The sequence below is a fragment of the Vitis riparia genome, chromosome 7 (genome assembly GCF_004353265.1).
Source record: "Vitis riparia cultivar Riparia Gloire de Montpellier isolate 1030 chromosome 7, EGFV_Vit.rip_1.0, whole genome shotgun sequence".
In the NCBI taxonomy this organism is placed as follows: domain Eukaryota; kingdom Viridiplantae; phylum Streptophyta; class Magnoliopsida; order Vitales; family Vitaceae; genus Vitis; species Vitis riparia.
In genome coordinates this window covers 18,756,056-18,770,290 of record NC_048437.1, presented here as the reverse complement: position 1 = coordinate 18,770,290, position 14,235 = coordinate 18,756,056, and the positions used below count along the sequence as shown (strand labels likewise).

The window sequence follows — 14,235 nt, the reverse complement described above, 5'->3', positions numbered from 1 at the left end:
AAACCAAGATGAACGGAACAAAATTATCAATTTACATTAAGTAGCCTAATGCGCTAATCAACTGTCTTAGATGTTGATTTAACTTATTACATAGGTTTGTCAATAGAAAACAGAGAGGCGTTTCAATCATTCAAGCATAGTGCACCTTTATTTTGTTTTCACGTCAAGTTCCCTCCATTTCAAATCTATTCTACCTGATTCAACTAATATTCAATGTGATAGGTTGCCGAGATTTTGACAAAAAAAAAAAAAAAAACCAGTTTATTTTAAATATTTATTAATATATGATAGTTTTGATTTTTTTTTTCCAAATAAAAATTAAAGTATTATTGTCAAATTTGTTAATTTAATTTAAATTTAAAAATTACACATTTTCAGGTAGTTTATATATAACTATAATATGTTAAATGATAGTGTTTAATAGTTACATTAATAATGTTATTTGACTTTTGATAAATATACCTTTTTCTCAACGTTTACTCACCCACGCGTATCAAAGACAAAGACGAATCTCCATCACATTAATTGATGCTTTTGGCTGCATTCAATAATTTCAATGGCGGGTACCTTTCTAGAGAAGTAGATATTCATTCCAATCTCTTTAATTATTTGCCTTTCTTTTAATTTGGCCATGGAAAAATTATCCAAAATAGTTAGAATTAGTTGACAAGTATTCAAAACGGCCACCAAATTTGTAATTGAAAATTTGATCTCTTGTGAATTTCAATTATACCCTTTTTAGTTTAGGGTAGGTATTTCTTTTTTTCTTTTTTTAAAGTAAGTATTTCCTTTTAAAAAATTTAATAAGTATTTATTATTTTTCCAACAAATATTAATAAAAAATTATATAAATAATAAACTCAAAATATATTTATATGAAATAAACCTAATATAATTGAGTACTTCAATTAAAAAAATATCATAATTTGCTTTAAATTGATCTTAAATATTATTTTGTTTTTATAATAAAAAAGTTGGAGAGAATAATATTTTTGCCAAATAAAAAGATACTAGGGAAGAAGGTAGAAGAAGGTGTATAATAGAAGTTATTTAAGGTATATTGTAAATAATTAGTTGAGTGTGTAAATAAAATAGATATATAGAGAACTTAAACCGATGAAAATACAAATTCTCTTTTTGAGAGCCATTTATCTTTTTAAGTGCCCCGAATTGGTTGAAGAAAGTATTATTTTTTTTTTTTTAGTGTAAGATGATTTGGTAATTTGATCAATCTTTTTTAATATATTTTATTTTTGTTTTTAATTTTTGCCATGTTATTAAAAAGTTCACATATTAGATGTATGAAAATTGTATAGTAAAAAAAATTAATAAATAAAGTTTCTAATAATATTAATATTTTATTTTTTTAATTATAAATAAATAAATGAATCTCAATTAAAAAAAAATTGTCGGACTTGAACTTGCATCTTTTTCTTTATAGCTTTGGGTCTCCAACAAAAAGTTAACCGAATTATATTACTAAAAAGAAAAAATTCCTTTTTCGTTCCCAACCATTGTTATATAGTTTTAAGTGAAGGAGATTATTTTTCTTTTTTCAATTAAAGAAAAGTAATACAAATAACTGTTTATTAATTTATATGTCACACCCGGTCATCTAAAAATGATGGAAGGTCATGAAAGAAATTTGATTTTTTTTTTTTTTTTTTTTTTGAATCCTTTTTCTTTTCCCAAGTCATTTTGTTTCTGCGCATCACTTTTCTAACTATCATCTTTAATCCAATGTAATTCTTCATTTTAAATCATATAACTTAGTTAAATTCTATCATATAATTATTTATTTTATATCTTTTCCAAATTTTGAGTTGGATGTGACATTGGTTTTGTATATTAGAACTGTCTTTAGTTCAGAATCTTCAGATTTTAGAGTATCCACGTGACTGATTCAATATCTAGATCATGTTTCAATAAAAGTCACAAAAGTCAAAAGTAAGCTAGCCTTATCCTTTTGGCCAATTTTTCCACAAATTACAGCTGGGTTTCCGAGTCTTTCCGTCACATCAGAGAACCGACTTATCCAAAATGGCTGCAGATAGCCCCATTCTTTTTCACATGTGAATTAAAATAAATTCGTCACCTACCATTACAGTAAACCAAATTATCCAACACGAATAGTTTGTAGATCTTGATTGTAAAATAACTAAAGAAACTGATAAGTACTTACTTATTTTAGCTTAAAACATTAATTTTTAATATTTAGGGAACGGAAAGAAAAATCAATCATAAAAGACATAAAGATGATTATATGGAAACTACTTCCTCAGTCACCCAAAGATCATGCATATGTAAAAGTAAAGTTATGGGGTTGAATAACATAAAGTACAAATTCACTATCCAAAAAAAGTTTATATAGATTTTCTTCACCAATGTTGTTGCTACGTCATGGGGCTTTTTTAACTTTTACAGTAAATTTTAAAAATAATTATTAAAAAATAGTACTTAAAAAAATATTGATAGATCTACGATAGTTTTGACCACATAGAATGTGTCGTTTGAATAGACATATTCCATAAATTTCAAAATCATGATACATATTTAAAAGAATTAAATTTAAGCTAAAGGTGTCTCTTGAAGAGACGCCTTTTACAATTCCAAAAAATTGGATTTATATTAAAGGTGTCTCTTGAAAAGACACTTTTCATGTGATAAAAAATCCAATATACATTAAGGGTGTCTCTTGAAAAGACGCCTTTTACAATTCCAAAAAATTGGATTTATATTAAAGGTGTCTCTTGAAAAGACACTTTTCATGTGATAAAAAATCCAATATACATTAAGGGTGTCTCTTTAAGAAACAACTTCCACAATTTGATAAATTTGAATGTCTCATGAATTTTATTTTAAAGTTAAAGATGTCTTTTGAAGAGACATTTTTTACAATTCCTAAAAATTTTAATTTATACAAAAGATAACTTAAAAAGACTTTTCACAATTCCACAATTCTACAAATTCCACTATATACTAAAGGTGTCTCTTGAAGAGACACTTTCTACAATTCCAAAAAATTGAATTTATACTAAAAGACCACCATTGATAGAGGTTACGTTGTGGAAAGTCTCTCTTCAAGAGACACTTTCCGTATAAACCCAATTTTTTAAAAATTGTGAAAGGTGTCAAGAGACATTTTCACAATTCCCAAAAAATGGAATTATACCACCTTCCATAATTTTAAAAAAAATTGGGTTTATACTGAAAATGTCTCTTCAAGAGACATTTTCCACAATTTTCATTCACAGTAAAAAATTTCGAATTTATGTTGAAGAGAGACATCTTTAGCTTTAAAATCATTTCCATAATTTTTAATACATATTGGATTTTGTGAAAATTGTGGAAATTGTATTTTCAAGAGACATCTTTAGTATAAATCTAATTTTTTGGAATTGTAAAATATGTCTCCTGAAGAAACACCTTTCGTATATATTGGAATTTGTGGACTTGTGGAATTGTGAAATTGTGGAAAGTGTCTCTTTAGGTAATACCTTTTGTATAAATTAAAATTTTTAGGAATTGTAAAAGGTGTCTCTTTAAGAGACATCTTTAGCTTCAAAATCAAATTCATGAGACATTCAAATTTGTCAAATTGTCTCTTCAAGAGACACCTTTAATGCATATTAGATTTTTTGTTACGTGGAAAGTGTTTTTTCAAGAGACACCTTTAATATAAATCCAATTTTCAGGAATTGTAGAAAGTGTCTCTTGAAGAGACACCTTTAACTTAAATTCAATTATTTTAAATATGTATCATAATTTTGAAAATTGTGGAAGGTATCTCTTCAAAAGACACCTTTCATATGGCCAAAACTGCTGTAGATCTATCAATATTTTTCCAACTACCATTTTTTAATCATTATTTTTAAAAATTACTGCAAAAGTTAAAAAAGCCCTTAAGTCATGCCCCTCATACCCATACTAGTTTTCATGTGTGTTCTATAGCACCACATATGCACCTTAGTGGACGTCTCACGATGCAAATCTCTCTTGTAAATTTAAGAATGAGAACTTTTAAGAGTTAAGAATGTGGGAAAATTAATACTTAAATTATTTTCAAAGTTTGTATTAAATAGTAAATAAGAGATGAAATTTAAATTTTTGTTTAAAAACACCTTAAAAATATGAAAAAAGGAAATATTTCAGTACTCTATAGAGTTTTGGCTTGAACATTAGAAGTGATGCTTGAGCTCAGCCTCATGAGCAGTTTCAAATTAATTTTAAAACCTTTTTCGCTCACTTAAAGCCTAACACCCATTTCATGCTATAATTGATTCCAATTAATTGTTCTTGAACATCTTTATACTTACCTATATTATTTTGATTGATCATGCAATAACCTTAAGTCTTCAATAAATAATAAGACATAATAATCAAGATGGATTAGACAAAATTTTTAATTTTAACTAAGGTGGTGTTTGTTTTTTTGCCTTTTTACTGAAAGTAATTTAGTTTTAGAATTTAGGTTGTTTGTTTTTCTACTTTTTCATAACTTATTATAAACTTTTTACTAAATAGAAAAAGCCAAATATTTTGACTTTTTCTAAATAGAAAAAATAACATATTAATTTTTTTTGCTTTTTAATACTTAATAGAAATAAAATATTACAAAAACAAACAACCTAATATTTAACACTATTAAGTATTAAGGTTCTATTTAGAATTAAGTAAAAAAACAAACACCACCTAAGTAGTCTAATGCACTAATTAACAATTGCCCCCTTTTAACAATCTCGTGACAAAATATAAATTACATAAACTTCTAAAATTCTCAAATGGACTTTACAAATTTCTCAATGACATTCATCTAAACCAAACATCATCCTATATCGCACAAATTGCAATTACCATACAACATCCAACAACGAACAAACCTATGATGTGCACACATAGGACAAACAAATAACCTAAGTAAGGGAGTGTGTGAGAAAAAGTAATATAATTATAGACACAAGAGATCACAAAAGAACACAAGGAACACCTATTACCCCTAAGATAAAAATGAAATCATTATTGTCAAATATTTTGGTTTAATTTAAATAAAAATTATGATAAGATACTTTGTCAATAATTTAGGTTAATCTCACCGTACAAGATTGTAATGCATTAGATCATAAATTAATAGTTTCTTCAACAATTTTATTTAATTTTGATAAATATACCTTTTCTCACATCCACATTTATTTAGAAGCCTCTAGTACTTTATTTATATTTTTGGCGACATTCAATAATTTTAAGAATTAATTTTCCCCCTGTATGGAGGCTAAAAATACTTATTTATCATTAGTTTGAAATTTAACCAAATATTTCCCATATCCTTCAAATTTATTATTTTTCACCTTCTTTACCTTTTTCATTTATCTCTTTTTCACACAATCATACTTATCTATATAAATTGAATAGATATTACATTAATTTTAAGTCTTCCTAACTCTTTTTATTCCGCTACGTCGCATATAAAGCTTTTGAGTATCCTACAAAATGTTAATTGAATTATATTACTATTACTACTAATAATAATAATTCATAACCTACCAATAAAGTAAAACAAATTGCACAACACCTATTATTTCAAAATAAAAAAAATAAAGTATTGTTATGAAATCTTTTAATTTAATTCAAATAAAAAAAATTATAATAAGCTAGGTTGTGGGTAATTGGGTTCATCAGGTTTGTATATAATAATGTATTAAATCATAGTGTTTAATATACATATCAAAGAGAAAACGCCTGATATGAGAGTTATTTTTGTCATTAATGAAAGAGGAAAAACAAAGACTTAAAGAGCGGTTCAGACTTGTCAGGCTCGCTGGCAAATGGAGAGGGCTCCGTGTGAGTGAAATAAACCGACAAAAGTATGTTTCATTTGAAAAAAAAAAACCACCAAAATAGCAACAGTCCAAAAATCATTTTTAATTTTACGCGTATCTTTTATCCGCATCAGTAAGGGATAACACGTGAATAATAAAAAAATAGCACATTTAATGAAAAAGTACGTAGAATCATAATTATTTTTAGGTTTGTTGTGACCATGTTCTTTTCATGTTTGTTTTTTTTAAAAAAAAAAATTGTTTTTTTAATATTTTATAAAAATAAGAGTGTTAGATAAATTGTTTTTAAAAATATTTAGAAAAAAAGAAAAAAAGTTTATTTGAATAAATTGGTTTTAATTTTTTTTCTATTTTGATTTTGTAAAAATGTTATAAATTCAATTTATACCATATTAATTAGATTTAATTTAAGTTTTATTAAAGATGAAAATAGTTTTTGTTATAACAAATAAATTAACATAAATGGTGTTTAGTAAAATATGAATAATAATATTACAATAAAATCATAAATTATATTTTTCCTAAAAAAAATACTATTTTAATATATATTATAAAAATATGGATATTAATATTTTTGTAAAAATATATTTTTTCTATTAAAAATGAATAATAATTGCTCAAAAATAATAATAATAAATAGTATTTTATATAAATTTAATTTAAAAATAAATAAAATTTAACTTTTATAACATATAAATAATCCGAGCTTTTTTATTACATGCGACCACAACAACATATTATGGAAAATTTTGATTTAATTTGTAATTAAATGGACCAATTTTTTGAATTACAAATTATTCTTAAAAATTTAAAAATTTGTTAAAGAATATAAATTAAACAATAAAGTTATAATTGATAACTATAGTTTTGATCTATTATTTTTTGAGAAAAAGTGGGTTTTGACCCACTAATTTGAAAAAATATAGAAAAAAGAAACTTAAATTTTATAAATCAATTTTATCTTTATTAATTTAATTTTTTTTAAATATATATATATATATTTCATAAGTTAAATAATTATTTCCTGAAATATATTTTTATTTGATAATATTAAATGAAATTATCTAAAATTCATTTATCATTTTAATTTGATAAAAATATTTTATAAATAAATATATTATAAAATTTTTACTATATAATATAATATAATATACAAATCATTATGGAAAATTTTTTCAACATCCTCAAGTAATAAATAAAATATTTCTAATCCCTAGTTAATATGTTTTTATGTTTTGTATTATATAAATCCCCACATCTTCTAATTTTTTTTAATAAAATTGAATACAAATTTATTAATTGACATCAATTAACGATAACATAAGAAATTTAAAAAATTTTAAAAAATAATTAAAACTAAAATTAAATACAATTAAAAACCAAAAAAAAATAAAAATATATAATATTTTATTTTTTATATTTTTAGCTTAAAGTTTTTTTAGTTTTAATTGTATTTTAAATTTTTTATTTTATTAATCTCAAATCAGTTCTCATGGTAAAATATAAATAAAAATTGTTAATCGATGATATTAACATCACAAATAATAAGGTCATTTTAGGAAATAATTATTTGAGTTATGAAAAAGTGCATGTATTTTAAAATATTTTTAAATAAGTGAAGATAAAACCGATTTATAAAAGTTGAAGTTTTTTTTTCTACATTTTTCAAATTAGTAAGTCAAGACTCACTTTTCTCTTTTTTTTTTTTATGTAGTAATTAGATTTATTTTATGAGTTCCAAAGAAATAATAGAGTCATTATGGATCAATTTTATAAAAATAATTAAAGTATTTATAAAAGTAATATTAATTAGAAAATCAAATTGTTTTCCCTTCAACTGTGCACAACTATTAGAAAATTAGAACAAAATGTATATGTTACAATAATGCTTTTATATTGAAGGGAAGGGATGTTTTAATACCTTTTTTAAATATTGATTTTTTAAAATTGTAGATTGAAAATATTATAAAATAAGTAAATACTCCTTTATAGTTCTATTTTTAACATATTACATGTTGAAAATTAAAATTGAATTAACCCTCATGTAAAAAAATAATATTAAAATATAATTGAGGAGCATTAAAATATTTACTATCTTTCATCACTTTCATTCGAATATTAATAATCTCTTATTGAGATAGATACTTACAATTTAACAAAATAGAAATTCCTAATAATAAAAAATATAAAAATTTCTTTTTCTATTAACAAAATATAAAAACTTTCCAAAACTCAACTATTTAAATATAAAAAGAAATCAAATAAAATATCTAGCTAATTGGATTTTAGAAACTAAATAAACTGTAATTTTCAGAAACTTCGTAAATCTTAAGCTTAACTTTCCAAAGTGCAACCGGGTCGTGGAAGAAGCTTCCGTATTTAGACAACTGGAGTGCAATGGGCTGAATTAGAAACTTCTAATATTTAGGTCAATGAAAGGTCGGAAGCAGAAGAGTTGCAACAAAAGCAGAGGATATAAAAAAAAAAAAAACATGAAACTATTGCCTTATTGGGAGGCCTTTTATTAAGAAAATAAATTCATCACCTACCATTACAGTAAAACAAATTACTCCATGTCCTGTGAAATAAACCAAACCCTCAATCGGAGAGGGGGCAAAAAGGGAAAAAGCATGTTTCATTTGAAAAAAAAAAAAAAACCATCAAAATAGCAACAGTCCAAAAATCATTTTTAATTTTATGCGTATCTTTTATCTACATCAGTAAGGGATAACACTAGGATGGTAAAAATGGTATAGCACATTCTGTGTGAACATGTTTTTTTTCATGTTTGTTTTTTTTGAAAAAAAAATTATTTTTTTAATATTTTATAAAAATAAGTGTTAGATAAATTGTTTTTAAAAATATTTAGAAAAAAGAAAAAAAGTTTATTTGAATAAATTGGTTTTAATTTTATTTTCCATTTTTATTTTGTAAAAATATTATAATTCAATTTATAACATATTAATTAGATTTAATTTAAGTTTTATTAAAAATGAAAATAGTTTTTGTTATTATAAATAATGTTTAGTAAAATATGAATAGTAATATTATAATAAAGTCATAAAATTATATTTTTCATAAAAAATGATTTTAATATATATATTATAAAAACATGGATATTAATATTTTTGTAAAACATATAATTTATTTATTTTTGTTAAAATAAATAATAATTGTTTAAAAATAATAATAATTAATATTATTTTATATAAAATTAATTTAAAATAAATAAAATTTAACTTTTATAACATATAAATAATCTGAGTTTTTCATTACATGCAAGGAGAACAACGTATTATAGAATTTTTTTTTATTTAATTTGTAATTAAATAAACCAATTTTTTGAATTACAAATTATTCTTAAAAAATAAAAATAAAATTATTAAAGAATATAAATTAAACAGTAAAGTCATAATTGATAATTATAGTTTTGGTCTGTTATTTTCTTAGAAAAAGTAGGTTAGAAAGACACAAAGCCACAGAGAGAACATGGCTATGGTTATGATTTCCATCTTAGCATCTCCCATCAATACCACACACTACTTTTGTTGCTGGACTCGGAAAGGGAGATCAGTTTTTCAATTTTCTTCTACTGTTCCTAGTTTCTGTTTGTGTCATAATTTGTGAGTGGCTTTTTTCCTCTCAAGGTTCTACAGTTCCATAGGTTATGAAGGATTAACATTGGATCGTATGATATGAAAATATTTACTTCATAAAGGATTCTATTGGGTGAGTTTTTACATATCATGCATCCTCACACTTCTTTTTATTCTACTGCACCTTCAATATTGTATTTCTTTTTTCCTTAATTTCTGAATTATATTTATAGTTTTTCCTATTAATTTGTTGTTTTTCTTTGCCATCACCCCACAAGAAACATAACTCAAAGCAAAATCTTTTAAGCAATTACAACATATTGAAGGCTTCCAATTCTTGACATGAAGATCAATTTTAGCCACATCTTATCATATGGTATGGAAGCAATATACAAGCACTGAAGTATGTAACAAGTTGAAAAGGAGAAAAATACTTTTAATTTTACATATAGTTAATAAGTTGAAATTAAGGTATCCTTTAGGTACATTTTTTGTTTTTTATTTTGTAAAATTAAAAATAATAGTAATCCTCTATATATATATATATATATATATATTTATAGTAATTTTTTTAATTATTACATCAAATTTTGAAAATAATCTTTAAGAACTTTAATCCAGAAGTTATGCAAGTGTTTTAAAAAAAGAACAAAAAAAAAAATGAAAAATAGGTGTGAACTTCTTCCATTATAGATGGTGGCACATGCCTTTGCGAAGGACAAGGCTGAAAAACCGTATTTCATACTTTAATTCTTAAATGGAATTTTATTCCTAAAAACAAATAAAACATATGTTTAAAAATATTCTTAACAAGTTTTAACAACATTCTTTTTTTTTTTTTTTTAAGAATATTGTCAAAATAAGTTGAATTTTATTCCTAAGAACAAGTAAAACATATTTTCAGAACTATTCTTAAATATTTTTAACAACATTATTTTAGAATGTTGTCAAATAAGTCTTGCATGACCTGAATTTGTCCATCGGTTGTCAAAAGAAACTCCCCCACAAATATTTACAAATCGGTACTTACAAGCATTAGCCAAATTTCCATACCATTCATGTTGATGGGTAAATTTCTATGGGACAAAATGTTGTTTTGTTCATATTCCTAAATATAATAAGAGATCAACTAAAATAAACCACTTCTCAACAAATTTCTTTTTCTTTTGCAGAATTTTTTTTGGAATATTACGTGCCTTAAATAATATATTATTAGAGATATGGAGCTTATTCTGAGATTATTTTAGAAAAATTCGACAATGAGATTGATTATATTTCTAGAGCATTATAATTTTTGGCATAGTAACTATAGTTTAAGAATGATTTAATTAAAAATGGTATGAGATAAAAAATTGCCGACCTAACATATATATATATAATACATTAACAGGAATATAAACATAGAAAAAATATTCCACCTATATCTATCTTTATTTACGTACTTAAATCAAACATAATTAATAATGCTGATGATGCATATATAAGCATAGCAAATGCTTGCGATAGCACAAAATACACCAAACTAGGGTCACACTACATATTCATTCTTTACTTAATTTAAGCACGGAAAGCAATGTAGAAAATAGGCTGAAACCAAAAAGACAAAAGAGGTAAGGTCAAAAGCGCATGAAACCAACGAGTCTTTGCTTAATTTACATGGACTAGGTAAAATGCAGATAGCGAGAAAAACAAGGAAATTTGGAGTGGATATTACGTTAATTGAGACGGTGATAGTTGAAAAGAGGGCAGGCATGCATCAATGAGGGAAGACTGAGAAGTAAGTCTGGACGAAAGTAAGGAATAGGGCCAAAGCTGCACCAACCCAAGCTATGATTGTCCAGGGGCTACCGAAATAGGTGTCCAGGCATTGTGTCATCCACATTGTCAGTTTGCTGTTATAGTGACTCTGAAGGTGCTTCCGAATTTTCACTCTCACGTCTTTGTAAGCATGAAAGTTGGATTCCAAGTTGGCGGACACCGTGTTGAAGAATTGAGCCACTTCTTCGTGGGTTCCTAGATTGTTTTGGAGTATCCCGATGGACTGCAGCTCCTTAACGTCATCAGCATGATCAATGAGGGAATCAAGGAAGCGAAGGTAAGAGATGAAGTCATGGTCGACGTCTGAGCTCATTTCATAGGCTATCAAGTTCAAGAACATAGCCTTGGTTGAGTTATCAATGGTGATGGGAGGAATTCTCAGGCATGCGGTGATCCCATTTGAACGGAAAGAAATGTCCCTCAAGTGACGTGTAGGACTGCGCTTGATGCGGATTCCAGCGTCCATCAGCTCCTTCACATTTCTAAATGATGCCATAACCTCCTTCACATCTCTAACTGATGCTCTACCCAGCCTCCGGCCAATTTCAGTTTCCGATGACGAAGGACCTTCCAAATTTTCATTTTCTGGGTGCGTTGGGCTGCCGGAACGTTCATCGCCTAGGAAATTTCTTCGGAAGAGATCGAGGAGATGATGACAAGGCTTTGACTCGTTATTAGGACTTTGCGGCTTCGATTTGGGGTCAATAATTTGGTTGATTGGGAGGAATAGGCGGGGGCAATAATTCTTCATTTTTTGCAGGAATGACTCCTTCTTCTTCATACCGATAAATTCCTGAAATATTGACTCGTCGCTGATGCCGAAGAATTCCTGGAACATGGCCGTCCAAAAATCATTGGCCGATTCTGGGTCCACCATCTTCATCAGCTCAAGGAGTAATTGATAGGGAAGCTGGTTTTCCAGCAGCAACGCATCCTGGTGCAGAAGGCTTATATCCTGATATCTGATATTGAAATCTTCATGGCCATAACCTAAGCAAACGCATAAAATGTAACAGAGTAAAGCACACCCGTCCACCAGCATCATGATGGTTAATTCGTCATCCTTATATTTCTTTGTGGACTCCGCATCATAACAGCCCCTCAGCTTACTAATGCTATCGCTAATTGTGTGGTAAATTTCATCCACTGTTGTCTCACATTCTTGGATGTAGGCTTCTGCCAATTTAAGCTTGAGCGTTTCTCCATCCTTGAGGTGGGGCTTGCCATGGTGGTAAGGACCCAAAGAAATGAGTTTTGGCGCAAAGTAGTAGTCTTCAGCACCCTTGACATCTGGTCGCAATCTCTTTGGAACCATGGGACATTGTGGCTTTACACTTGATGATAATGGAGATTCAGATTCCTCTTCATTTTCTAGCCGACGAAATTTGGATTTTAAGTCAGCCAAGGCTTTCATATGATCACTGCCATCCGCAGGTTTTCCAAACTGATCAGCGACTACTTTCCGCTGCTCCTCCATTTGAAGGACCACCTCGTTCCCGGCCATTGTTATTTGTTAGGACTTAGGAGGAGAATAATATAGGCAGAGGGAGTACTACTAGATATCTCTCTACTCTATACACCCCTAGCCTAAACTGGTATATATAGGACATAATTTGGATATTATTTTTTGCTCAATCGAAATTAAAACAACTGTTTGTTAAGAGCTAATTAGTTCTACGTCACACCACACCACATCTTCCTAGAAATAATAATGGGAGATGATGAAACAAATTTGATTTTTTTTTTGTCAAATTAATTAACTTTAACTTGTATGATCTTTTTCTTTTCCCCTTAGTCAGGTGTAACGCTTTGGGTGTCCAGCAAATAGTTAATTGAATTTTTTATCGAGATTTTTTTTTTCTTTTAATAAAAAATAATAGTAATGAGACTATTCTTTTTATGGATTTATTTGATGAAAAAAATCACATACGTTGTTGCGAGTATTTGAAAGTTTGATTTTGTTTTCAATTTTATTATTAATAAATGGAATTGAAAACTTGTGGCTACCAATTAGAAAGTGGTAGAGACATGTTGAACATGGTGACGTGGGATTTAATTTAAGTATTCCGTCAGGATAAGTGGTGGAATAGTATATGGACAGCTTGTAACAATTAATGACTAAGTGGTTTTTTTTTTTTTAAGCATACAAAGAGATACACGTTTGATTGAAATTGACCCTGATTTCCCGCCACTCTACAACCTCCGGCATTGCTAGGGATTCCCAAGAAAGATTCAACCTAGTTCCATGCTTTTATTTTAAAAATAAATTAAAACTAAAAAATTATGCTAATTATTATAAAAATTTTGTGGGACTGAACAGGTTCAGAACACTTGTAATTAGGGAATAAATATGTGTACACGTCAAAACTTGATTAATTTATTGCATATTTTGAAAAATAAATTATACTTATATCCATAATTCAGTTTAAATAGGATATTATTAACTATTATCATTTTCTATAAAAAAAATTATTTATTTTTAACAAAAAATATAATTTATAACTTTACTAAAATATTAATATTCATATTTTATAATTTTTATTAAAATATTACCATTCCTCCTTAAAAGCATAAGGTTTGTTAGAAAATATTTTTTAAAATAATTTACGATGGTATAATAAAAGCTTCTTTGGTAATTTTGAATATTGTCAATTTCTTTTCTATGTTTTCAAAATATTTTTTTATGTACCCTTTTATATATTTCAATCATTTTTCATATTTCTAAAATTACATTTAAAAATAGTTCCAAATAATAAATAAAATTAATAAAAAATAATTAAAAAATATTATCAGTAACCTATTTTGGAAATAATTACAGGCAAATGTGTTTTCATATTTTTTTATGTTTAAAAAACAAAAAAAAAATATTGTTGAGAATAGTTTCCACGCATAGCCTAATTTTCTCTTTTTATTTTATGTGAGATATTCTTATCATTTATTAAAAAAAAAAAAAAAAAAAGAAAAAAGTTCATCCACACCGGACC

General features: G+C 26.3%; 1 protein-coding gene across 1 annotated transcript; it reads right to left on the bottom strand.

The window, feature by feature from the left end:
* Positions 1 to 11,189: 11,189 nt before the first annotated feature.
* On the bottom strand, positions 11,190 to 12,755 carry LOC117918120 (UPF0481 protein At3g47200-like). Its single transcript, XM_034834644.1, has one exon. The coding sequence runs from the start codon at positions 12,753 to 12,755 to the stop codon at positions 11,190 to 11,192; it is 1,566 nt and encodes a 521-aa protein (XP_034690535.1).
* Positions 12,756 to 14,235: the final 1,480 nt, after the last annotated feature.